Source organism: Vanellus vanellus (assembly GCF_965231255.1).
Source record: "Vanellus vanellus genome assembly, chromosome: 19".
Classification (NCBI taxonomy): domain Eukaryota; kingdom Metazoa; phylum Chordata; class Aves; order Charadriiformes; family Charadriidae; genus Vanellus; species Vanellus vanellus.
Window position 1 is genome coordinate 1,448,479 of NC_138924.1, and position 26,260 is coordinate 1,474,738.

The 26,260-nt window shown below is 50.2% G+C and overlaps 1 protein-coding gene across 1 annotated transcript in view; it reads left to right on the plus strand.

Moving 5' to 3' along the window:
* The window catches only part of CALN1 (calneuron 1), a gene marked incomplete at both ends in the record, with an annotated part of 115,706 nt that overhangs the window by 47,920 nt on the left and 41,526 nt on the right, over window positions 1-26,260 (plus strand). The window contains one exon of the mRNA XM_082493260.1: window positions 7,863-7,975. Within this exon, the coding sequence (XP_082349386.1) occupies window positions 7,863-7,975 (113 nt within the window). The remainder of the gene's footprint in view (window positions 1-7,862; window positions 7,976-26,260) is intronic.

Consider the following 26,260-nt stretch of genomic DNA (forward strand, 5'->3'; position numbering starts at 1 on the left):
ACGTGTGGAGGAGACGCTGGTGGAGGGGTTGTGGGACGGAGGGGACACTGGTGGAGGGGACACTGGTTGAGTGGATGCAGGATGGAGGGGACACTGGTGGAGGGGTTGTGGGACGGAGGGGACGCTGGTGAAGGGGTTGTGGGATGGAGGGGACACTGTTGGAGGGGATGAAGGACAGAGGGGACACTGGTGGAGGGGACATTGGTGAAGGGGACGCTGATGGAGGGGACACTGGTGGAGGGGATGCGGGGCAGAGGGGACACTGGTGGAGAGGATGCAGGGCAGAGGGACCACAGGGCAGAGGAGACAGTGGGGGCTCGGGCGGGCATGCTGGAGGCATGCCGCACTCGGCAGGCTCTGCAGTGCCTTTCCCTGCAGGACGGCTGCTCACAGGGATGGTAATTGGGGCGTCCTGTGGCTTCCCAGGGCTGGCGTGAAGCTGGCACGCTGCTTGGCAGGTGTCTGATGGATGTGTTGGGTTGTTTTTTTTTTTTCACTGCAGTCACTGTTTGTGTTGGAGTTCTCTTCTAGCCAAGCACTAGCAGCATCCTGCTCGTTTTAGTGCTCGTGGCACAGGACACGTCCCACCTGGCGCCGCAGAGGCAGAGCCCCCCATCCTCTTCAATCACTGTCTCCTGCACAGGCTCCCCTTGGGCAAACATGGGGAGTTAATAGATTATTTTTTTTTTTAATGGGGAAGCAAACAAGTCCTCTGCAGCTGTTTCCTCTTCTTTGCAAGACAAGCCAACGGACTGTCAAAATGAGTAACTCTCAAGGTCCTTTTCTCGGTGTCATGATGGATGCACCTCCGGCTCTGTCTTTCTGGGCTCCGTTTGAGCCTCTCAGACCCCATGGAAATTTCCTCCTCCAGGAACATGTGTCTGTACAATTTGCTAATCTTTTATGTGTAGTTGTCATTGAACCAGAGCAGCCAGCTCCTCACAGCCCCTCCTAAACCGCGGGACTTGGAAGTACCCTTAAGGGACAGAGTAGGCTCTAGCGGAGATGTTTCACCCCTTCCTTCAGCTCCAGTAATGTCTTTCCTTCCAAATGCAGTCATTAAAGCTGTGGGATGTATGGCAGAGCTGGTGAACAGTAAAAGAGTGGCTGATGGATATATCCCCACTGTTCCCGAGGAGCAAGAGAGATGAGAAATAGTATTTTTTTACATGTATGCCTTGTATGACACTGGAATTTTTACGTATACGACACTGTACTTCTTACACGTGTGCCTGTGTATGACACTGGCGCAGGTTGCCCCGAGAAGCTGTGGCTGCCCCATCCCTGGAGGTGTTCAAGGCCAGGTTAGACGGGGCTTGGAGCAACCTGGGCTGGGGGGAGGTGTCCCTGCCCCGGGCAGGGGGGTTGGGACTCGATAATCTTTAAGGTCCTTTCCAACCCAAACCATTCTGTGATTCTGTGCCTTGTTGGGGAACATCAGAGACCCTCTGCAGATGGCTCTGGGACAGAAATTCCCAAGGGAATGCAAACAAGACTCTTTGGAAATAGGAGATGCTCGTTGTCGTCCGTCTCCATCCTGGGGACTGGTTGCACGTCCCGTGCCTGTGGGTGCCAGCGCAGGCAGGCAGGGGCGGTCCAGCGCCCAGCTCTGCTGGCAGCCTCCTTTCTGGTAACGTTTGGGATGGTGACACTCTGTGCCTCAGTTTCCCCACTGCAAAATGTCCATCTTGGCACGGCAGTGGAGCTTAATCTGCTCTTTTCAGCCAACTTCATGGATGTCTATTGTAACTGTTTTCAAAGTCGAAAGTTTTATGAAAGACTTTCCCCGGTTCTTGTTGAAGTTACGGATCGAGGCTGTAATTAGGCAGAAAGTCTCCGGGTCGTGCTGGGGAAAGGGTCGCGCTGGCAATCGGGCCGTTCTCCTCTGACCTTAAAATCTCTGAAAGCGAAATGCTCGCCTGGGAAATATCCTGTGGCTGGAACTTTTCTGCGCACATCATTTCAAGGCACAGCAGCAACAGCCTTCACCAGACTGTATTATTACTGCACAGGTTACTTTATGGGCGCAAACAATGACACAGACCGGGACAGAGAGTCACTGCAGCTAGCTATTAAGAGAATAAAAATAAACAGGAGTGTTGAGTGCGCCTGGGACCCAAGCTGCAAGAGACTAGCTCATTAACTTTAAATATATCACCTAGCTGCACTCTGGAGGTCAAATTCGAGAAAAAAAAAAAACAAAACAAAAAAAAAACCAAAACCAAAGTGTGAATACTTATCAGTCTACAGACAGCAGATCCTCATCTCTGTTTAAATGTGTGCATCGTTTCGGTGCCGTGATAAGAAACTTTTAAGGAGGAGAGAGAACCTGATTATCCTAAGACCATCCAGGGAAGAGACTTATTTAGGACGCAGTCAGGCCAGACTATGCCGGCTCCCAGTTTAATGCACGGGGCTCGGAAAACCAGGCGTAAGTCTCCGTTCTGCCCTTGGGTGTAGGCGATGCAATCCACGCACGTTTCCCCCCCTCTCTTTTTCTTTCCCTCTCCCGCTCTGTCTTTCTTCAGCCCAATGAATATTTAATTACATCCTCCAAGGGAGCCGCTCCGACGGGAGACTTTTGGACAGACAGCGGTCGACTGAAGGCGGAGGGTCGGGGCGCTCCCCCGGGATGGAGGGCGAGACGGGTTCGCGCCGCTGCTCCTCTGAGCGCTTAATTATTTCTTCAAAGCGGAAGAGCTCTGGCAGGAGAGTTTGCAAGAGCCCACGCACAGGCTGCTGCTACCTGGGACGTGGGGATTTGCCGTCCCCGCTCAGCCCGATCCCTCTGTCCTCTGCCGGGTCCCCAGTGGTTTGGGGGTGGTCTGCTGCACTCTCCCCGCCCGGCGCATCCAACCTGGGCAAACCACTGCTGACGGTAGATTCCTGTGGGATCAGGAAAAACGTAGCAGGAGAAAGGCAGGATGGGTCTCAGGCCACACAGTTTGGTGTAAGAGTGGAGCTGGGGGGTATTTCGTGCTGCGGTTGCCCTCCTTGGTGCCCTGGCGAGGTGACTACGGTCCTCTGCCTGCCCTCAAACACTTTGTTTTTCCCGCTAAACGTCCTCCAGCAAATAGAACCTTCCCTTCTCCTCTTCGTTCAAGTCACGGGGGCTGAGGGAAGGCGAACCTCTCGGACTGCCGCCCGTTGGCTTAGGGCTGTGATTTTCCGTGCTCAGCGCTGACGCACCAGTGAAGCACAGCACCTCCAGCAAGCGCGAACAGTGGTACCTCGAAACCCCTTTGGCCTGGGGATCTGGAAGCACAGCCCCAAAGGGAATGAACTAAGGTTGAAGGCAAGTAGCTTAGGAGACTAAATCCCCCTTCAAAAGTGCTGGAGGCTCCTTCGGCTCCCCCCGACGTACATGAGTCCAACCCAGAATTTGCTCCCGGGGAGTGCGGTGGTAGTTTTAGAGGCTTCTCTATACGTTGGGTCATTAGCGCGTTTCCTTTTTCCACATCCCATTGGTTTATTTAGAAGAGCTAATGGCCCTTTTTTCAGAGGTGCAGACACCCCTCCCTTGGGGCTGTCGTGTCCAAAGCCAATTTCCTTGGGCTGCAGCGTCTGGGAGAGCTGGGAAAGAGCTTGGTTTCCCAGCTCCGTGCTGCTCTTAGCTGCTGCTCCCTTGTCTTTGGTCTGCTCGGAGTAAGTGGATGTTGAACACGATGCAGGGCCCGATGTTTCCCTGCTGTAGCTCTGTGGAGCTCTGCGGTGGCAGCCAAACCGAGCTCACAGCACGGCAAACGTTGATGCTGGGGCTCTTCAAACTGAAATTATCCCCAAGGTCTTTCTGCACCCGGTGAGGGAACAGCACGTGTTGTGCCTTTGGTAGGTTCAGGACCCCTTGCCGGCCACATGTGGTCTTTGGGCTCTGAACAGGGTCCCAGGGGACCCAACGATGCTGGCAGCATCCTCCTTCCATGATGGAGCAATTAAGTAGGATCAAGCGATTGCTCCTGGGCCTATTGACGGTGCATCTAGTTGCTTTTCCTTTTTATTATCACATTTGCGTGGGTTTTGTCAGAACTGAGACAGTGTCTTGTGGGGAGCAAACCTTTGTGGGTATCTGGAAGCACTTAGTGCCGAGCTGATGCCAACAGACTCGTAATGATAAGCAGATCTGATTTGCCTCTGACGATGTGGCCAGTGGTGTTCTGAGTCACAGTTTTAGTCATGCGAGGTTCAGCCACAGGCTTGCTGACCCCCTTCTGACTCTTTGACATTAATGCCAGGATGAAGAGGAGGCATAATGGGGAAGAAAAATATTAGGGCATAACTGCAAGTAAATAAATAAATGTTTTAGATGGTTTAAAACCAGGGCTTAAGCTCGGCTCCGGTGTTTTGCTCCGGATCACCCGCACAAGCAGTGACCATCCCTTGGCTGATGGGTGGTAACTCAGAGATGGGGTGGCATTCGGATCGCATCCTGCCCAGAACCCCTCTGGTCCTCACCCACCTTGCCACCTGCTGGTCTTCCCCTGCCCCAGCTGACCCGTACCACTGCGCCTCGAGGTTCCCCTGCCCTCCCAGTCTGTAAATAAATTATTGCAATATCTGAGTGCTTTCATCAAGCAGGGACTTCAGCGTGGCTCAGGTTTAAAACCTCATCTGCATTTGTAACTGGTGGGAGCAGGGAGAGGAGAATAGGTGTGACCATCGCTGGATGGGGAGCACGGCCCGCTCCACCCTGGGTGTAGCTTTTCACCTGTTTGTGCCCCGTCCCTCCTTAGGAGGTTGTTTTCCTTCAGGGTGATGGGTTCTTGCTGGAGTACTTCATGCGAGCTTGGAGGAGGCAGGAGGTGGGGGGAGGACGTGAACACCGCACACCTTATAGACTGGCCCGGGGGGACGGCGAGGGACTGGGGCTGTGTGATCGCTGCTGTCGGCAGTGTCATTCGGGGCTTGCTGGGTGGCTGGTGGAAAGGAGCGAGGGAAGGTGAGAGCAGCGCCGACAGCACACGTGCTCCAGCTCGCTGTTTTCCTCCTTTCTCCCCATCCCTTAAACTCAACTAAAAGTTCATTTCTGAATAAGCTGCGCATGGCTCGCTGTGAATATCAACTGCTCCCGGGCGAGGAGCGCATCTGTAGGCACAGCAAAGCCAACTGCGGGGACGTGCGCCGTGTTTGATTTGCCTCCAATGCAGATTCTCAAACAGATGTTTCATGTGCACATCGCACATCAGCTTGTAGCGCGCCGTGTACGTGACTACGGGGAGGAGGAGGAGGAGGAAGGCATCTTTTGACTGTACCCGACACAAATTTCAAGCTGAGTGCTGCCAGGAGCTGATGGGTGGCCTGAACACTCAGAGACCCTCTAGGTGATGTGGGTATCGGGCATCACCTGGTTGTGCCACGGTCGTAGAGAGCAACCCTGAGCATTTTTTCACCTTGTAACCACGCAGAGCTGCACCGGGTGCGTCTTGGAGCCTATGTGTTGTTTTTTATAATATTTCTCTCCTGGCTGTTGAACACTGTAAAAGGAGTTTTCAGCCAAAATTGCGAGTTTTCTTTCTTGATATTATGATGCTGCAGTCTCCTGAGAACCTGATGGCAGGAAGGTTTGTTTTCTGCAGCTTAAAACAAATGTTAAAGGGATATTTCTACCAGGCAAAATGTTTTGGGGTCTAGTTTCCTTGCTACTTAACAGTTCTAATTGAAAAAGCAGTCAATAAGGGGATAATGCATTTTGTAATGGCATCGTTCTTCTGAGGTTGTGGAAAATGCTATAATTAAGCTGATAATTAAACCCTGTGAAGTTAGTTATGATCCCTGGCAGGGAAGTCATGAGCAAGGGTTTGCCCAGCGTCTTGTTCTGAGTCAGACACAGAGCCCAGGGGTCCTGGCACCCGCTTTCTCATGAGTCATGTGTAGGACTAAGTCCTGTCTCTCCTCTGTGGACGGAATGACATTGTAGAAAACGCAAATCGAATAACTCGATATTTTGGGGTCGCATATGGATAGACCAAATATATGCACGGGCAGGTACTGGAATCTCTTTAAAATGCAAATTGTTTTCTCGCTAATCTGGCTAATTTCTTTAACCCGATTTGCATCATAGTGTATGGTTTTGTTACTGCCTTTCCCTTGAAGTGATGTACGGCAAAATGTAAATCGTCCTGGCTCCACTGTCACCTTGCATTACCTTCCCCAACGTGATCCAACGTGCTGTGACTGATACGATCCGACTTGATGTCATAAACCGATGCCTCCCATGGGGAAGCAGAAGGAACACATTTTCTCGTAGCCCATAAATGTTTTAAAGAGTGGCTTGCCAAGTGATGGGGTGCCCACCCCTTCCCTTTTCTGCTTAATAAGCTGTCCCAGAAATGAGCTCCATCCTGTGGGTGCTCAGCCCACTCCAGCCCTGCAAAGCCCTTCAGCATGTGCTGAGCCCTGAAGGAATGAGCCGCTTTAGCAGTCGGATGGGGTCTTCTTGCCCGTTACGGGATCAAAGCTATTATGAATCCCTGCTGGGTTTCCTTTTAGAGCCCCTGTCGGCGGCTCACCCCTAGGATATTCTCTCTCGTCTTCAAAAATTACGGGCAGAGCCTAGCGAATAGAGATCACCGTTCTGGCAAACGAGCGTTTTGACTCTGCTTATTTTCACATTGTGTTTCTGCGAAGATAAGGACATGGAGAGATTTCAATCAGTGGTGCACATGCTCAGATCAAGCATACGAAATGTAATAAAAAGGGAGAGACAGCAGCAGCGCGCAGTGCACGTGGCAGCGCTGTCCTGCAGGGCTGCTGCAGGTGCTGGAGTCAATAGTGACGTTTTAATAGTAGCCCTTGCATTGATCTGCTTTAGTCTGACGGTTTTAGACACTCCGTATGCCTAATAATTTAGCAACAGCAACTACGCGGAGAGGTGGATGCAGTCAGTTCCACCTGCATTTGAATAAAAAAAAAAACAACCAGAAAGTCTTACAGTTGCTGGTTCTGTTTCCAGACTCGAAGGAGAGCTAATGTAACCGCCCCTATCAATTGGCCTAAGAATACGTAGGAGGATATGTCTATGGACTGATAGACAAAGGAGAGGCATATAGACATTGAACTGCCCTTTCAGAGGAGCTGGTATTTTTTAGATCCTTCAACAGGCGTGACTTCCCCCCCTTTTTTTTTTTTTTTTTTTGCCGTTTTCATTAAGCATCGCAGAAGTTCTCTGAGGGAAAAGTAACATTTGATACCATGCTCAGATATACTTCAAACAGCCGCATGCCTCATTTACAAAACACACAATATACTGGAGGGGCTTGGGACTGCCTCGGCTCAGTTCATTAACGGCAGGAGCGGTCTCCTCTTCCTGCTAATGGCACTGAAGCTGCGTCTACGCCGCCTGCTCTGCATGCTGAGCACACGGGGCTTTTAGGAGACGGATGCTGACGGAAAGCCGAAATGAAATGCCTTGTAGATTCGCAATAGTCTGGCTCTTCCCTCTGCCGGTACTTCCTTTCCTCTGGAGGAGGAGGGGGTTGGCCCTGTAAAAGCTTTGCAGAGACCTGGCTCTTTGGTGGCTCTGTGGAGGGGAAGGGCCCTGGTCGTGGTGATGGCTGCCGTCCTCCTGCCCAAATTGGGTTTTTGAGAAGGGACTGCTTGCCCACAAACTCTCTGGGGCTGGGGAATGGCCTATCCCCCTCTATTTGTGCATCACCTGGTCCTGTCTTCGGATGCGCATGCGCCACAACACGGGCCATTCATTGGGATAACAACAAATTTGGGTCTGTAGGCGCCACGAAGTTGATGCAGGAGGTGCCACAGCGCATGTGTGGGTCCATGGTATGCAGCAGACCCAGAGCAGCTTGTTTGATATTGGCACTAAGTGGTGCTTCAGTGAAAACATTCATTTTTTTCCTTCATTCCAGGGGATGGCCAGGTTGATTTTGATGAATTTATGACTATTCTGGGACCTAAGCTGGTATCATCGGAAGGCAGAGACGGCTTTCTGGGAAATACAATAGACAGCATATTCTGGCAGGTAAGTGGTCGGGTTTTTTTTAAATGCAACTTTAGCCAACTATCAATAGCTTCCAGGATTGGTTTGTTGAGGAGCACAAGGTGTTTTGCTAAGCGTGGCTGCTTGTGCAAAGGCTACTGGGGTCCCTCTCGCCGTGTGGCGTGTAAGAGAATCCCGTGTTGCTGGAGGGACCTGCTCCCAGCTGAGCCCTGTGCGGGAGGAATGGGAAGCACTTACTGTGGGCGAACTGCAGCTCAACACAACGAAGGGCTCGGTTCTTTGCGCCACATGTCTGGCAGCATTTGGGAATTGGTTTTTGGTAAGAGGAAAAACATTTTTCTCGACGCGTCTTTTGAGTTCGGAAGCTCGAACCTGTCCGGCTGCTCTCAGAAATGTGCCGCTCTTCAACGTCCCTTGGCTGTGGCGGGGGATGCTCCGCGCGGAGTGAGGCGGGCCGTGCAGGTCACGTCTGATCGGCACTTCTGTGGTTAATTCAGGTCCGAGGCCGAGGAAAAAGGTATTGTGGCAGTGCAGGTTTTACCCGTGGTGCTGCCCTGGGAGGTTTTTGGTCCTGCCGGTTTCAGGCAGCGGAGGGGAGGCAGGTCTGGCGGCGGGAGCTGCCTCACGTCTGTCGTGCAGCGTGATTTTAAACAGCGTTAGACTTTCCTGGAAAAGCAAGAGCAGTCCAGACTGTTACGGTGGGGATCAAAAACCTCCCAAAACACGGTGCCGCCCATTTCTTGCCGACGGACTGAATGTGTGGCTTCCGGTGAGATTGCTGCTCATTTCGTTGATCGTCCAACAGCTTTTGCTTGCTAATAAACTTTGGCTGTTACCGAGTTTATGTGAATCAAAAGAGTCAAACCTGCACATAAGCTTTTCTGTCTTCTTTTTCTACCCTCCAGCCCCATCCAGGCTGCATTGGGTGGAGTTTTGTAAAAGTCGTTTAAAAGTCTTTTAACAACCCGTTCCTGGCCTCCTGGCATGTGCTTAGAAATAACTCTGGAAACCCTGATCTGGACTCTAGTATTCGCTTTTCAAGGCATGAGTTTGGCGTTGGTGAAGCCACAGTGGTTTGTAACGTCCCTGGGGGGACGCGAGAGCTGAACTCGCAGCGCCAAGGGCAGGACCGTGAGGGGCACGAACGTTTTGTCGCCCCCATTGCACCCTGCGCCTCGTCCCAGCGCATCCGCGATGGGGAGGGGAGGAAGCACCATCCCGTCCCACCGAGCCAGCGGCGCCTCCCGATTTCCCCGGCGAGACCGGTCTCACCGGAGCCGTTCAAGAAGCAAAACTACCCATTGGGAAAATCAAGTTCGTGAGCTGAAGGCTTCGATGGGGAAGCAGAGGGGTCCGGAGCCCTCCCTAAAATTCAGCTCACAGGTTAACCCGCCGCCATTTAGTGACCCTTCAGCCCCTGCGGTGGCTTTGCTCGGAGGAATCGAGGGGGGGAGGACGTGTGCTCCGGTTGTAGAGCAGCAGAGCTCCCGCAGTCCACTTTCGCCTTGCTCTTTCATGCAGCGGGGACCGTGGCCCTTGTGCCCCCCCCCCCCCCCCTCCAGGGCTGTGGTGGGACGGGCAAAAAGAGTGCGGAGACTTCAGGTAACCGGCCCCGTTGTGGGAAGGGACGGCCCTGGGGCTTGTCTGCAGGCGGCAAAGCTTTGACTCAGTTGCACAAGTGCTCCGGGGCCTCGGGAAAAAAAAAAAAAAAGTTTATGGTCTTTTACTTGTAAGAGTAAAAATACATCTCTTTACATAGCACTTCCCTGGATTTCAAAGCCCTTGAAGAGAAGGCTTCTTCTCACATTTCTTTTCTCCTGGGGTAGGAGAGCTCATGAAGAATACAGTAATTTTTCTGCTTATTCCTAAAGAAAAAGCAAGGATAAAACCAAGTAGGGAAGTGCCATTCAAGGGAACAGGTTCCCTTTGCCCATTCCTACTTGGCTTTACCCCCACCGGCTGTAGGGCCGTAAGTCACCTCGTCTTTAAGCAAAACATTTATGCAACTGCTTTATCTCCTGTGGGATTATGTCTGAGTTGAAACAAAGCCCTTTTTGGAATCGGGGCCCGGCAGTGTTTCCCGTATCCCCCTGACGTGTGATTTTCACGTTTGCTGGAAAGGAACGGCAGGGAGAGGGCGATGAGTTTGGGTTGCCGATAGAGCGCTTTCCCCCATGCAGTCATTCCCGAGGAATGATTTTAAGGAGGGGATGGTGCCCACAAGCCCGTGGTTGTGAGCGGCGCTGGGTGACGAGAGCAGCGAGGATGGGAGAAGGAGGGACAGCTCTGCCTTGGTGCCTGCTGCCCGGGCAAGGCAAGCAGGAATCCTCACCCCAAAGCTGCGGACAGCAAAACGCGTCTTGAAGAGGCTCTTATATCAGTCCCAGAGGGAGAGAAAAATGCACGTTGGCATCCAGAAAGTGCCTTCCCCTCTTCCGTCCAAACAGCTTCCCTCCAACTGTCACAATTTTGGCTCTCGGGGCATTTTTGCTGAGGGTCCAGCTTTCTATACCGCGGCACTTCTGTGCAGACTCTGTTCCAAGCGTGCCTTAATAACGCTTTAAATAATGCAACGACAGAGTTAAATAATAAACAGCGGCAGAAGGAGAGAGGAATTCAAAGGAACAGGCAAGGGCCTGGAGATGCGTTTGCAGACGACGCTGGGAGTGAGTTGGTGGGGTACAGGAAGGCGGTTCCAGATGGCAGAAGCTGCAGAGGGGAAGGATCTTAAAACAACAGCAGTGGGGAGACGGGGAGGGGGTAGAAACAGTGGAAGAATAGGGAGGAGAGAGAGGGATCACGCGTGGAAGAGGCAGGCTTGAAATAATAGGGAAAGGGTTCATCCCTCCTATGGTACGTGTTGCCTAAGGAGCGATGGCCAGCCTGGGAGAAGCAGGATTCGGCCGAGAGCTGAGCCTTGGCGGGTGTTTGAGACAGGGAGGGTCCCTCACATGTATTTTTCCTTCCTTGATCTCCCATGTGGGCTTGAAATTGAGTTGTATTGGTGTGTGTTTAAGGCGGCCGACTCTTGCTTTCTCAGGTAGCGGCAATCAGTTCTGCTCCGGTTGGAATGGCTCTCCGCGGTCCCTCAGCCGGGTCGGGAGGTATTTAAGGGGAGGGAAAAATCATCCCTGCAAATACTATTTCAGGCCGAGTCCATATAGACTGATGGTATCAGGGGAGCTGAGGAATCACGGACTCTCCTCCATCGCAGAATGTCTTTCCTGGGTGAGATGCGGCGCACACCACGCTCCGTTTTGCGGAGAACATCCCCGGGTGCCTCCTGCTCCGTTTCCAAATGGTGTTCTCATCCTCATGCCAACTGTGTGCAAATGGAAGTAACATGTACCTGCGCTCAGACATCTTTAACTGTCTTAAATTTTTAAAACAGTCTTAAACTGTCTTAAGTATTTTTTCTTAAGTGCACAACTGCCTGGTAACCATCAGCCCGTCCTCAGCGTGCAGAATCACGGTCAGGAGGAGCCTGAAGGCTGGATGCACCCGATGAAGCCCCGTTCTCCCTGGTTTGGGGCCGACCAGCTTGCAGCAACGATGCAAACACCCCCACTGGCTGCTTTCACAGAATCTGCATTTATTCAAAACAAAATGTAAAGAAAAAAAAAAAAAAAAAAAAGAGATTTTGGGAGTGCCTATTGAACTCTGTTTTGGAAGGCAGTGGGAGGAGGTGAGGGGGGTTGGACCTGCCGTGGTCTCTCGCAGAGTGTCTGCCCCGTTCCCTCTCCCATCTTTTTCCCTCTGTATTTTTTAAAAAGTGTCCACCCATCGCTCGCCTTCCCCTGCCCACCTTCTCCGAGCTGCTCCTGCTGGTGCTCGCGCTTATTGTCCCGACGCTGATTTTCTCCAGTATGTCCGGCAGAGTTTTTGCAGCGATGCAGTAGCCGTGGTGTGGTCAGAGAGATGCTACTCGATCGGTTTTCAGGCGTGAGAACTTGTTTTTCCGGAGCTGAGGGAATATGCGCCTGGTTCCTGTTATGCGCTGAGGGCTGTGGTTTGTACAAGTGAGTTTTGCGGCATTTCCAACGCGTGGCCGTTCAGCTCTGTAAAGCCGTTTAGATCAAGAGCATTACAGAAAAGACAAACATCGCTACTGGTAAATTTTAACTCCTTTTTTTTTTTTTGGCAGACAGACTTCAAATCTGCCCACTGCGCCCCGCCATTCTGAGGCAGAGGGAGGGATGAAAAGAGAGGGGAGAAACTGGGGTTTCATATTCATTTACAGTTCCTGCCCAGATTGTTTCTGAGCGCAAAGACCTTCAGGCACAAGTGTTAAATAGTTTGCACAGGACGTAGTGTAGTGGATCTCCAGTCCCTGGGGGTAAGCAACAGGAACAGAAGCAATAATCATCTTGGTTTCTAGGCTTTTAATTAAAAGAAACCTCTCTGTCTTGGCTGAAATGCTTTTTGAAGCCAGAGCAAGTTTGGATGGTTAAACAGCAGGGCTGCATCCGCATCGGATGCCGAATAAATTCCGTACCCAGCAGCACTGATGCGATTATTTTGAAAAGTCAATACTTTGTATGGTGATCATTTGAGAGGCAAAACGCCGCCTGCTATTTCCCCCCTTTCTCCCCCCCCCCCCTCTTTTTTTACTGTATGCACGTGGAAGCTGCAGGGAACATCATTTCAGGCAGCGCTAATGCATTGCCTGAGCACAGATGTCTGGAAGCTTTGTCTTGCATGAGGGGACGGCACTGTATCATCGGCTCAGACGCGGTGCCCATTCGTCGCATTAGATGTCGCCCGGTATAACTCACTGGTGTTCGGGAGGAGGCTGGTTGGTTTGGGATAAATAATGCTGCTTCGCAGGAGCGGGAAGACCAGAATACCGACGCGGTGCTCCGGGCTGGGGAGACGCTGCTCAGACATCTCATTTTTTTCCACCGTAGAGATGTCTCCATAGTTTTGGAGGGGGACAAATGGAGGATTGGGGAGGCAGGTCCTGCGAACGGAACAGCTCGGCAACCGCTGGTGTTTTCCGGGCTTGGGAAAATCTTTTTCATCTCTCCAGGCTTCCGCATACCTTTGCTCAGGAGGAGGAATACCTCAGTTTTTATCCTCTTTGGTGGATGAGTAGGTACAGCCAAAGCTAGATCCCGCGGCATCCCTAGCGAGGAAGGAAGGACAGCCAGGGACAGGCCAGAGAGAGCAGAACCCCCCGTGCCCCTGAGCCACCAAGTTCCTCAGCACGCACCAAAGGGTGTTTTGTTCCCTACATACTGGAAAAACAGAGCAAGGGCCCCATCCTGCCATGCAGTACTGCATCTGGCGCTGGCTGGGGAAGGGGGCGCGGGGAGGTGAAGGGGGGTGCTCGGGGGGGGCTGCGAAGGTGGGGGAGCGGAGGGAGGTGGCTGGGATGGGACACAGCGGTTCCATCCTCCTGGCGCGGCCGCTGATGCTTTAATGATTCGCTGGGCAAAACTGCCCATCCGTAGTCTTGTTCGCGGTTGTCGCTGCAAACGCAACAGCGTCCCGGGGGAGAGATCTGGGCTCTCGTGATCCGGTCAATCAATTAGTGCTTTAATAGAGTGAAATGAAGGAGAAAATGCGTGGGAACCTCGGTGGCGCAGGGCAGGGTAGGGAGAAGGCACGGCGGGCGGTGGTGTGGGAGGGAAGGCAGGGGCCGCGGGGGCCGCGTCGGGGCCGCGCTGCCTCCGGCAGCACGTGGCTCTCGACAAAGATTTTGCTTAGAGAGGGATTTTTCTTTACGAAGTCCGGTGGATAAACCTAATGCAATTTCCCTCTATCCGTGAGTTTTCTCCTCTTGTGCCTGCAGAGGGGTTAATTTGATGATGGCAAATTAGCCTTGCCGGAGTTGTGGAGAAAGTGTTTGTGTCTCCGCGCGCAGTTTCACGTTGGTGACAGACCCAACCGCCCCCACCCTACCCCCCGCCGCCACCGCAGCCCGTGGCAGTGCCGAAACGACAGCTTGCCTCTCGCGGTGGGGCTGGCGTGGGCTGTACGTACACAGCCTTCCCCTCTCACCCTCCTCCTCCTCCTCCTCCTGGGCTGGTGCGGCCCCTCCGTACAGGTGTGGGATATTGCTAAACCCCAGGAGGGGCCATGTTGCATCTTGCGCCGCAATTCCCTGCCAGCGGTGAGCTGCTCTGCTGCAAATACCTCTTGATTTCAGGTGCTGCTGTTTCAGCCTTTCTAAGAACCATCTTAAATCAACTTCCGTGGAGGAAGAGAGTAAGTTTTGCGGTTCAGGGTACCGGGTGATGCTTGAGGTCGGTGGTGGGTTCCCGGCAGGGCAGGTTTCGCAGCCGGGCCGGGTGCACGTGGTTTAGAGTCATGAACTGCTGTTCTACCGCTGCTGGGAAAGAAAGCTGAGATTCAGGAAGGAAGGATGGCTTAGTGGTACGTGCAGACTTAGTCCCCGCGTAAGCGGCCTCCCTTTTGGTGACTAGTTTGGGGTTTAAATCAGGAAACGCTGCAGCTGAAAGTTTGGGCGCCAAAACTTGATGGACGGGGCCAAGGACGGGCAATGGGGGCTGTGCCGTTGCGCCACGCACATCCCCTCACCCGCGCATGTCCTCTTCCACCAAACAAAACCCTCCACCACACAGCAATATTTTTGGCGTTCGCAACAATGCGGGGGCCTGCTTTTTGGTTGTCCAACCTGAAATAGCTTAAAGTGATTTCCACAGAAAAGAAGTTCTGTACTTCTCAAAGAGCTACCCTTCCTTAGGTTTCCCAAAATGGATACCGGCAAACTGAAGGACTGGTTGAGAACCTTGGCATTGCCTCTCCCGCAGAAACCACTGCAATTTGGCCTGGGAGCCAAGGAAACGCATTTCCCCTGACAGCTAATACTGGGATCTGCTCAACTGGAGTCATTAAATTCACTTGGTGCACCGTCAGCTCCAGCATCCCGACCGCGTTTCCAGTTTCAGAAATTAAACATGTCCTGCAATAATTGTTCCTGCATTTTAGGTTTGGTGTGTGGTTTCCTTCCATCCAGTTTTAAAATGTTGTGAGATTTCCCATTACAAGGACACAGATGGCTGTGTTGCGGTGACGAGCAGAGCGACTCTGGCCACGTCGCCGGTGTGGGTAGTGTGCAGTTCATCTCAGCCAACCTGGAACACTGCTTAGACTGCCTTTAGAGTTAACAGAGAGAAAAAACCACTTCTAGGGTGGCATTCAAGGGATCTGCTTTAGGCATCAACCTCAGGAAGAGATGTATCATGCTTCAAAAGTGCCAATTTTTCTCCATTTGGTAGAAAGAAAGTCTAGAAAAGTGTCTCAGATGGAGATGTGTGCACTGGGGACAGCTGAATGTCATCTGATGAGTCCCATCAAGGGTTTCACCAGCTCTGCCAGTGCTGAGGCTGTTATCAGTGAAAGCAGAACCGTTCTGGTTGCCTTATTAAATCTCCTTTTGTTGACAAAGACATTCCCACTGAGTACATGGCACTCAAGGGTTGTTGTCGCAACACAGTGAAAGCTGAACGCTCGCAGATGGTAAATTCATCAACGAGACACTTCTCTTTGGTCGTAGTCTGTGTATCCAGCACAGAAGTGCTGTCACAGCCGCTGGCGTAGACATGAACATCGGAGAAGTTGATGGCCTGGATGGTGGTGGTAAGGCTGTCTCATCCCTGTAACCCCTTCGCGGTGTACGAAGCTGCCAGTGGGCAGGAGTGAGCAATAATGTTTGGGTGGCCTCGTTGTTATCTGTTGCTATGAAGGGACCTCATTTTCACCAGTACACATCTTTCCCTGTAACAAAATCAGTTCTCCCAAGTCATCAGAATCAAAGTTAGACCTCAGAACTGGAGACACTGGAAACGATAAAGTTTTGAAAGCACTTTTGAACCAAAGCAGGACTGGTACCAAAGGCGGGAGAAAAACAAGACTTTGTTGTCCAACTGTGTTTTGTAGCTTCGACCAGCTTACTTATACATTTAGCCTTCAGAAACGCACCAGAGCTTTGGTTCAAAGTCTCTTTAAAGCAGGTCGTTTATATCTTGCCTGCTGGATGACAGTGTACGACTGTCCTGGCAGGTGGTCATTTGGCTTTTTGCACACTCTGGAGCACTCACGTACACATACTCCATCCAGCTCTTACGGTACAGAGGTTATTTTTTCTATGCCAGCTTATATATAAACGCAGTCTACAGCTCTGTGTGTCCCTGGTTTTGGTTTTTTTTTTTTTTGCCCGTCTGTTGCGTGAAATAGGAACTATGCTGTGGTCTTCTCAGTGATTTGCTTAGAAATGTAAGGAAAGGTAAATGTGTGTGAACATCATGTGATGTGTACATTGGGACCTGGAACATGGGCTGGGGAGAGAATTTCTTACTGGTTGTGGGCTCCTTGCTGGGGGCGGGGGGGGGTGGTGTCAGACTCCCCCGCATCTCTGAATGCCAGAGCACGTTTCCAGGGCTGGTTTTGTTGGGGCTTTTTTCTTTGCACTTGGATGCCTTTGAAAGACACCATTGGGTGACGGAGCAGAGGTGGCATGTTGCATGCAGGGGAGATCCAGGGGCAACAGTTCCGGCTTCAAATTCCATATCCCTCGCGCCTCCGATGTCAGGAAGGAGGTTCTTTCGGAGCAGAGGCTCCACCAGTCTTAAATCCTAAGCCAGCACCAGATCTCAGGGTCCGTCCTTCCTCTCTGCACAGAGAAAAGGACAGGTAAGGATCTGCAATTCAAGTGTGACCAGAAGACACTACCTTTGGCTTGCCTGAATGCTTCGTGTCCTTGCAAGAAAATCATGTCTTTCACTGCACTGCTGTAATTTTGTTGAGGGGAATCTAATTGACTGTAAGGGAAGTCTGATTTTCCCAGAGGTCAGAATTTGGGAATTGTTTAAAATGGACCTGATGGTGGTGGCCTTTTTCTGTTGCTTTGAGATGGAAATCTATCTATTGCCCTGCCTCCAAGCCCTGGGTTTCAGTAGAGTAAATATAGCGTGAAAATTTCACTATGGCTTTAAAGAGAAGAATAAGAGGGAAAAACAGGAAAAAAGACACTCCATCGCTCATAAACAAACAAAAAAAAAAAGCTAAAGTGTTGGCAACTGTCTGCAACAAACGAATACGTTTAGAAAGAAAAATGACCTTTTATGTTAAAGAAAAGCTAAAAAAAGAAAATAATCTCTTGGGGAAAAAAAAAAAAAGATAAAAAGAAAGACAGACCTCTGAAAAAATTGCAAATGGAGAGCTGCAAAGGACCACTGTGGTGGGGACGGCGGATAGCTCAGGCAGTGGCTGAGGTTCCTTAGTGCGAGCCAGATGAGCGGTGGATGCTGTGGCATTGAGCAAGGACCTCCAGGTCCTGGCTGCCGGACCATTTCTACAGCACAGCGTATAACTCAGATTTTCCCAGTAGGTATCCAAGATTTTCAGCACAGTTTGCTGGAGCTTGACTTCTAAAGCCAAAAGAAATCTACCTGGTACCGTCAAGCCCTAAGTGACGCCCCGGTTAGATGTTATGCTTCTCAGTTTTATCAGCAAAATACCTCGTGTTACAGCCCCAAAGAGACTGATGGCCGGGGCCAGCAGAAGCTGTTGGAGCATCTTGGCGCCTCTTTCAGGTTGCAGCAGGGAGGTGCCAAGAGCTGCTGGGTTTCTGCTCGCGCAGAGGTACGAGGAGCAGCTCATACTGGGAATTGCCTGTGGAGGAGAGGGGCTTTCGCCAGCCGCCTGTGGCTTGCAGTGGTGGGATCCCTGCCCGTGCTCACCCAACCTTCTCCTCTGTGGTGTTCCCTCCACCAGCACAGGGTACAGCCTTGCTGTCCCAGACTGGTGTTTCTAAGGAGCCATGGTGGTGGGCAGATCAGTGGCCCTAGCAGACAGTTCCCCAGTCAAGAGCCATCTTGAGCTTCCATCAGGATGGAGAGTTTTCCCTGGCCATCCATATGGAGGATTTTCCTGGGTCATCAGGGTGGTCGTGTTTCCCTGGCCATCAGGGTGAAGGTGTTTCCCTGGACATCAGGATGGAGGTGCCCTGGCCGTGCTGCAGACAGGGAAGATGGGGACATGTCTGTCTAATGGCCACTGGTGGCCCTGAGACCATTCCATGCTGCTTTGCCGACTTCTCTGCATGCCAGGAGGTGGGACAAGGTCTGGGCCACACACCTCCCTCCCCTTTCCCCGGGGTCTGCACAAGCTCCTGCTTTGGTTTCTCCAAGAACTTGTGCCATGAGCGCTGCCAACAGGTCTGCTGCATTTTGGTTTGGTTTTGTTTTTTTTTTTTTAACTGTTTGGCAAGAATTTCATGGAGTGGTGGGTGACGTGCAGGTACTGAGAGCGTGTTCCTGGTGCTGTGACCATCACTTCTCGTGGCAAACAGTGCCTCCACACTGGCTGAGCCAAACAGGCTCTGGTAGCCCCTTCCTCAAGGCCCAACTTCATTAATACAATTTTTCAGCAGAGGCATAATGTAGTTTTACCGAGTGGGTGGAGAGACACTGATCTTCAGGAGAAATTCCTTAAGGTGTTTTTTCAAACAAATTTGCCACTTCGTTGAGAACCCGTTTCTTTGTCTGTGAGCTTTCTGCACCGTCGTTTGACTGTCTGTGGAGGTTTGAGCATGCCGTCTCCAGAGCTGGTGGTCCTGATGCAGTCTGTAGTGCCGCAGAGAAATTTTTTTTTTTATTGTTGAGTAACTCGATAAAGTGATAATTAAAATAAATAATTACGTAACCCAGCACGTTTACTCACAGTTAAGAAAACGGATCAGGGTGCAGACGCTTATGGCAGAAGTCCAGCGCAACCTGAGGAATATTCAATATATACGTGGGCTTGGTGGGAAGCGTTCAAAACGGATTTTGATTCCTTTTTCATGGAAATAAGCAGATCTAGTGTGTAAAGGAAAGACCTCTGGTCAAAATGAACCCGGATGATGTCGGTGTTCCCTCCAGAGATGTCTTCAAATGTGCAACTTTCCTACGCTGAGCAGAGACACAAACCTCTGAGGTAACGCAGCACGGTCCACAGGTGGAGCTCATGGAAATGCCCCGTTTTTGGAGCAGAGCGTAGGAGAGAGTTGCCTTCCCCTGGAGGAGAGATGGGGAAAAAAAGTAATCGTATAACAATGATTTGCATGTTTTTAATCTCTTTTTACTCTTGCTGAGTGTGTTAGTTTGGATGTTTTTCCCCCGGAGGCTGGTTTGCTCAGGGGATTATTAGTAGAAGACGTCGCTGTCAATCCATCAGCTCCCCCCGCGCGCACGGAGCTCCGATTCCTTCGAACTTTTGGAATTGACAGAGCAATGAAAAGACAGATGAAATAAACTGGTGCTTTTTAGGGGAGCAGAAACTGAAAAGAGCTGTCACAAAGCAGACAGGCTGTACGTAGGCGCCAGGTTTCAGGGCTCTCAGGAACTGAGATCCCCTGTGAAGATAAACCATGAACCTCAGCTTCCAGCGCTTGTGTCCTTTGCATTAAGAGACAACCGAGCTAATATTAATATTTATTTTACAGCTAGTTGGTCTGCAGCCACACGTTTTCACAAAATTAGCCAGTATGTTAGGTTAAAATATATCCTTTCCCCAACACTAGCTGCTTCTTGCTATACATCAGCCCCGTCCTTGCGGTTTTCTAATGCCACGTCTTTATTACAGATTGGCGTGAAGATTCTGCTGAAGTCCCGGCTCAGAAATGCTCTTGTAGTTATTCAAATAGCCTTCGGTAGACTGTTTCTCTTTTTCCTACTGACTTTCAAAAGTGCTTGAATCCCAAGGGCGGTTTCAGAGCAAAAGTGGAATATATTAGAATCGTAGAATCTAATGATGATGAAACCCTCCAGGAATTGCTGGTTTGGCTCAGGAAAGGCGTCCACTGGAGTGCTGCAGAAAGAGAAAACCTTTTCTCCAGGACTTTTTGTTGTTTTGTTAACTTTGTAAAACGTTTAAGAGAACAAGAAGAAACCACTATGATGATGGTATATCCAGGCAGGTGGAGAGGGACTTCAGCTCTGGTCCTGGTGTGTCCGGAGCCAGCTGAGGCTTTGCCTTCTTCTGCCCATCTGTAGATTTGCTCGACTTCATGTTTCTTCTTGTGTAGCATAGGGCTCACTTCAGTCCCATTTAAGCACTTGATTTAGGGAAAAAAACACCAGTTTGGTGCTGGATATGCCTCAGACTAGAGACTTTAAAACAGGAGAATAAGGAACAAGCAAACTTGTGTGGGACGGGGCTGGAGAACGGATCAATCCAAAATATCACCCAAAAGAGCCTTATGGGCTGGAAGGGGATGTGTGCGGGCTGTGCCGGCTCAAACTTCTGGGGCTTGCTCTCAGTTTGCTGCGATGATTTAAATTTGTGCTTAGCTTTGCATCTTCTTGATTCATGCCGGACGTAATAGCACGGGCAGAGAAACACTGGCATAAATCTTTCAAGATTGGGATCTTAGGAACTAAGGGAAGAGCTAAGTCTTGCCTACTTGTACCGTGCTCCTTCCTCTCCTGTTGAAGTGGTGTTTTTATGTAGGATGGCTGTGTACTACCTTAGAGAATAGTTATGCTTATGATTAGAGATAAACAAAATGTTTTCATGAACCCAATTTTATTGAAAAATTACCCTTTGTTTTTTTCCCGAGGGAAACTTTCATCAAAGATTCTTTGAAATTGCCATTATTCCCAGAATTTCGGCGTTTTTTTTACTGAATATGTACCTATTTTTTATCGACGCGTTTATAAATATTTTTTTACTCACAAGTAACACGGCATTCTTATTTATCCGGAGCATGTTTTTCAGCAAACAAATCAAATGGGTTTTCTATTATATCATTTGTAACGGAAAATGGATCCATTTAGGACCTGGCAAGATGAAAATGACTTAAACACATTTGACGTGGGGTTTTCCATTTTTTTAAACTCCTAGTAATTTATGATCTATAACTGTCGGGCATAGCTTTTTGGGTTGCTGCACATTGCCCGGCTGGCTACCAAGCCAGTAGAAAAGCACCTGATTTAGGGCGGGTATCTCTACAACTGGTGGCAGATACTTGCAAATCTTGCTTGCACTACTGGTTTTTTGAGTGCATTTTTTTTTTTTTTTTTCTGTTGCAGCAGGGAATTGTTCTCTCTGCAAACTTCCTCCAGATCTCTCAGTGTTCCCATGGGGTAGAGATGGTTATGATCCATATATTGAAGAATAATGACTCCTCTGGCAGCCTGCGTCTGGCTTTTCTGACAGCCCCTCTCACTAATGTGTTTCTGGCCGTGGCCAAGGACGAGGAGGGCTCTACCATGGAAGGATCTGAGGAAGGCGCAGGGGCAGGGGAAGGGATGGGAGAGCCTTCAGCCCTGCCGAGCTCTTCTCATCTCCCCGTACGGGCCGGTCTGATTGCTTTGGAGGCAGCTGACTGTTGATTGCTGTACAGGAATTAAATTAGGTGAGTTAAAAACCCGTATCAATCACCGTCATGCATACTTGCATACGAAACGTAGACTCAAAAGGTTTATGGTAATCAACGTGGAGTGGCTGATTAAAGGCCATTAAAATTCACTAGAAAAAATTCTAATCCTCTCTCTCCACTTCCACCCGGCTCTTTTCCGTGTTTGATGATCGCTGCTGACTTCACTTATCATCCCTGACAAAGTGCCCCAGGATCGGACACGTTACTACTGGCATCACGGCAGCCCGAGTACGTGCTGTACACGCACGTAGAAGCAGATGGGAAGTGAAGGTAGGAATAATTTGGGTTATAGCAGACAAGGCATGGGATCTGCAGGCAGGAACATGCTGAAAATGGTCTATCACACTACTGCATCCAGGGACATAGAAGAAATACAGATGACGTTAAAATTTTAATTGCAGTGAGAATTGTTGATTTCGGAAATCCTGTGGTGTGCGGTTTATTGCATCTCAGAAACTTCCAGTGAATATGGTATCTTCCTTTTAAATATGCTCCTTTTCTGAAGGTGAAGCAAGTATAGTCTCCGCTGAGGAGACCACTTCTAACTTTCCTTCTCCGAATGCGTCTCTTCCACAGCACACCGAAACATCCCAGTTGTTATTCATACAAGGTCGTTATGGACCTTATTACAAGACGGTGCCCACGACTAAACCTCCGTAGGATTTTTTGCATTATTATTGCCTGGCTCTGGCTATTTCAAAACCCCCAGGACTGTCTTGCATGTGCCGTTTGATAGACATCTAAATCGCTCCTTGAATTAAGTCTCCATCCGGTTAATTTAACACCTGCAAAATTAAATCCTGGGCTTAGGGTCTTTTGATGAAATGGGGACACAATTGTTAGGCACTGCCTAACACTTAGGCTCTGGTGTCTCAGAGATGCCACCACGCCGAGGGCCCCGAGTCAGCCAAAGGCTGGGAGCATCTCTGCCTTGCCTGCCCTAACACAACCATCAGCAGATGCTTTTCCAGCTCTGGGCTGGTTTTAACGCACCCCCAAGAGTTTTTTAGAGAGCTGAATGGGTAATGGAGTCCCAATTAAGCCTTTATGTGGCCTTTTGTCATTCCCCCTTGTTGTTCTCTCGGGTCACATCAGCAGTTTGCCCTTCGTGGCTCTGGCGTTGCTGTGCGTGATCTCCCCTCCGTGGCTGCTGGTGTGATGCTGCACACCCTGCCCCTGCCACTGTCACCTTGCTCGTCCTGCCTTCCTTGCCACGGCACGGGTACCACCGCAGCGCGGGTACCCCCGGTCACACAGCGGGGTTATGATGGTCCCGTGCCCAGCTGATCACCTCTCCCCATCACGGTGTACAGCCTAGCGCGTGCCTAACGTGCCCTTTACCTTTATCCCATCAGGGCAGTGGTTTGTGGGTTTTCTGTGCTGGTAGAGCACAGAGCTGATGCTTTTGGACCAGAGACTGGTAGTTTTCATCAAGTCGAGTCATAGACGCTTAATTATCTTTATTCCTTCAATAAAAAGGGGGAGACAAGAGGAGATGTATAAATACCCTCACATACCTCAGCACAGACAGCTGAATCTCTGTTAAAATGCTTTTTTAACACTGAAAAGCTACACACCTGAAAGAGAGGAGAAAAGGGAATTAGTGCGGTTCAGCCCCCCCGGAGACAATAATTCAGCATCCTTTGTGTGCTAATAGCGTGATTTACTCCTAAAGCTTGTGGTTGCAGGCTGCTTTCCCACAGGGTCCGGCCAGTGGCTCCTGATCAGCGCCTGAGTGCATGATTGCTTTTGTTTTTACCCGTTACGGGTCTGTAGATGATTAATATAAAGATTAGCGTCCACGGGTTGGTCCTACAAAACATGGCTAATTGTGTGGCATTCCTGCTGACTTCAGCGAGATCTGCCCTGGTGAGCACTGCTCCTGCTCCTTGCTTTGTAGGGTGACCTTTAGAAATTATAGCAGTGTTGGAGTCTCTGTCCTTGGAGATATCCCAAGCCCGAGAGGACACGGTCCTGGGCAACCTGCTCAAGCTTTGAGCAGGGGGTGGGAAGCGCAGTGGTAGGGATCCTGCAGGAAAGCAAAGGGTGGGAGGTATTGTCCACAGGGGTTTCTAGAGGGCTGTACGGGCTCCCACGTTTCCTCAAAGCTTTCTAGCACTGCACAGGCAGTGGGGCGATCTGCAGAAGCTGCTGTTTGCGTCGGTGTCATCTACTCGTGCTGAAACTACAATGGTGCTTGTCACACCCAGAGCCACAAAGGCTGCCATCCCTGTCCTCCTTCACAGCTTCGCCGAGGCTTGGTCAGAGGTACGTTAGAGCTTCCCTGGCGCTCTGTGGTTGCAGCGAATGTAAAGTGGTGATTTGTGGCAAATCTGACCAGGAGTCGGGTCCGGGTGTAACAGCGCAGTAAATACCGCTGGTACGTGGCAGTCTACAGCCTTCAGCTTTGACGGCTTTTTCTTTTCTTCTCATTTTGCACATGGCCGGTTCCTCTCAGCTGGGATGCAGCAACTGAATTTCTTTTTTTTTCCCCTAGGTTGGAAAAGACCTGTAAGACCATCTAGTCCAATCATTAGCCTAACACTGCCAAGCCCACCACTGAACCATGTCCCTGAGCACTAGATCTACACCACCCTTAAATCCCTCCAGGGATGGGGACTCCACCACTGCCCTGGGTAACGCGTTCCAATGCCTGATGGCCCTTTCAGTAAAGAAATTCTTCCGAATATCCAATCTAAACTTCCCCCAGTGCAACTTGAAGCCATTTCCTCTTGTTCTATGTCCTTGACATAACAGGTCGACTCCCACCTCTCTGCAACCTCCTTTCAGAGAGTTGTGGAGAGCGAGAAGGTCTCCCCTCAGCTTCCTTTTCTCCAGGCTAAATAATCCCAGTTCCCTCAGCCGCTCCTCACAGGACTTGTGCTCCAGACCCCTCACCAGCTCCGTTGCCCTTCTCTGGACACGTTCCAGCACCTCAATGTCCTTGTGGTGAGGGGCCCAAAACTGAACAGAGCACTCGAGGTGGGGCCTCACCAGTGCCCAGTACAGGGGTAAAATCACCTCCCTGGTCCTACTGGCTACACCATTCCTGATATTTTTTTTGCAGATGCTATGGTGAGCCAGGGCGGGGGGTACAGCGGTCCTGAAGGCAGGGAGAGTGCTCCAGCCCTCGCGAAGGAATGCTGTTGAGGCGCTGACCTAATGGCCTCGGGGTTATATTCTGCACTTGAAATTAAGATGCAAATTTCTGACAATAAACTGGAGAACGCCTGGGGGGGATTTTATGTCTTGGATGCTGTGTGCAAATATTTCCTCAAGTTTTTGCAGAGTGCGTGGATGGCCAAGAGCCTCTTTGGTGTCTCCCGACCCATCCAGGGCTGCCACATCAGCCCAGTTCCCTCCGGGTTAGTCACAGGCAGGAGATGCCCCCCTTAACTCCTGGGGCTGTGTTGCGGAGCGATGTGATTTATGACCACCCGAGCAGCGGGGTGTTAACTGGTGCTGTTTGATAACACAACTGGAGGAAGCGGGAGACAGTTCCGGAGAGTCCCTCTTTGTCAGCAGGTCCTGCTGTTGTCACACTGGGTGCGTAGAGAGCTCGTTTAAGATAACCCCACACTCTGTATAAATACAAAGACCAAGCAAGTGCAGTAATGGCATCCAAAATAATGAACTGCAAAGAAAATGAGATATGGAAGTCAGTTGAGAAGCCTTTCCTGGAGCTGGGGATAAATAAAATACTTGATTATGAGAACTTTGATTCTCAGTGTTTGCATCTGAAAACCCGCAGCTTGAATCAAAGCCTCTGTTTTCTACAGAGGTGGAAACATTTCCTGTTAATAATGCCGAAGTAAAGAGCAGAAAGAAGATACAGCAAATAGGAAACAGGACCAGACACAAATAGATCCATAAATTTGAAGCAGACTGTTACCAAAATGGAAGTCAGAAGTGGAAAGCCTTAATATTGGAGATGGGCTTGAGCTTTTCTGTCTGGAATCGGATTTCAGGATCTCCTGAATTGCCGGATCGTAATGATAAAGAAATGTTAATTTAGATGTTGATTGAAAATACTCCACAATTGCAAAGAACGAGGGCATTTGCTGTCAAGGTGTTTTAAGCCAATTGCGTTATATTTACTAAATTGGAGGATCTTTTGGGCATAATGACAGTTCAATTGAATTTGAAGAGGCAGTAATATTATATCTCAATCTGCAGGTCATTGTGGGTGGCTGGATGATGAAGTCTCATTCGCTTTTAGTACGAACAAGACATTTACAGACTTTCAGATCAGACTTAAAATATCACTGACAATAAAAAGGTCACATTCTTTCAATATGATGAACTCAGTGATTCATAAGTCTCTTGTCTCTTTGGAATGGGGTAAGGTACCTAAGCTGAAAGTATTGTTTCCTCTGTTCTGACCTATAAAATTTGCGTTAGGGTATGTAGCCATGTGTAACGACCCGTGCTCAAGTGTAGGCACAATTTTAAGAGGCGATGGAACCACATTTGGAAAGCCAGAGCATCCCGGGGGGCACCTGTAAGCTGAAAAAAGGCTGCATCAGGGTGCGCACCCCTCCGTCAGGAATCAGCCTGCGAGACACCCGTCATGTATCATAATCCCACGAGCAGATGCTGTCTTAAGTAATTAGCTCTGCTGCTAGATGAAAGGCCCGTGCTGAATCGTGCTAAGATTGCCTGCTTCTTTGCTGTAATTGCTAAAATATAACAGCGCAAAAGCAGAAGCTTGGGCTATTGCTTTGCAAAGTTATTTCCACGTGGCTCAGGGGAAAAGTAAATCAGTTAATGGCTTTAATTAGCAGTCTTTTCATGTTTTCCCCCCATTGTCCACGAGGAGCTCCGCAGAGACGGTGCTCTTCCCTCTGCACAGATTGCGGCACTCGGCCACACCGGGGTCTGCAGCTGGACATGGCAGTGGGCTTCAAACCTCCTCT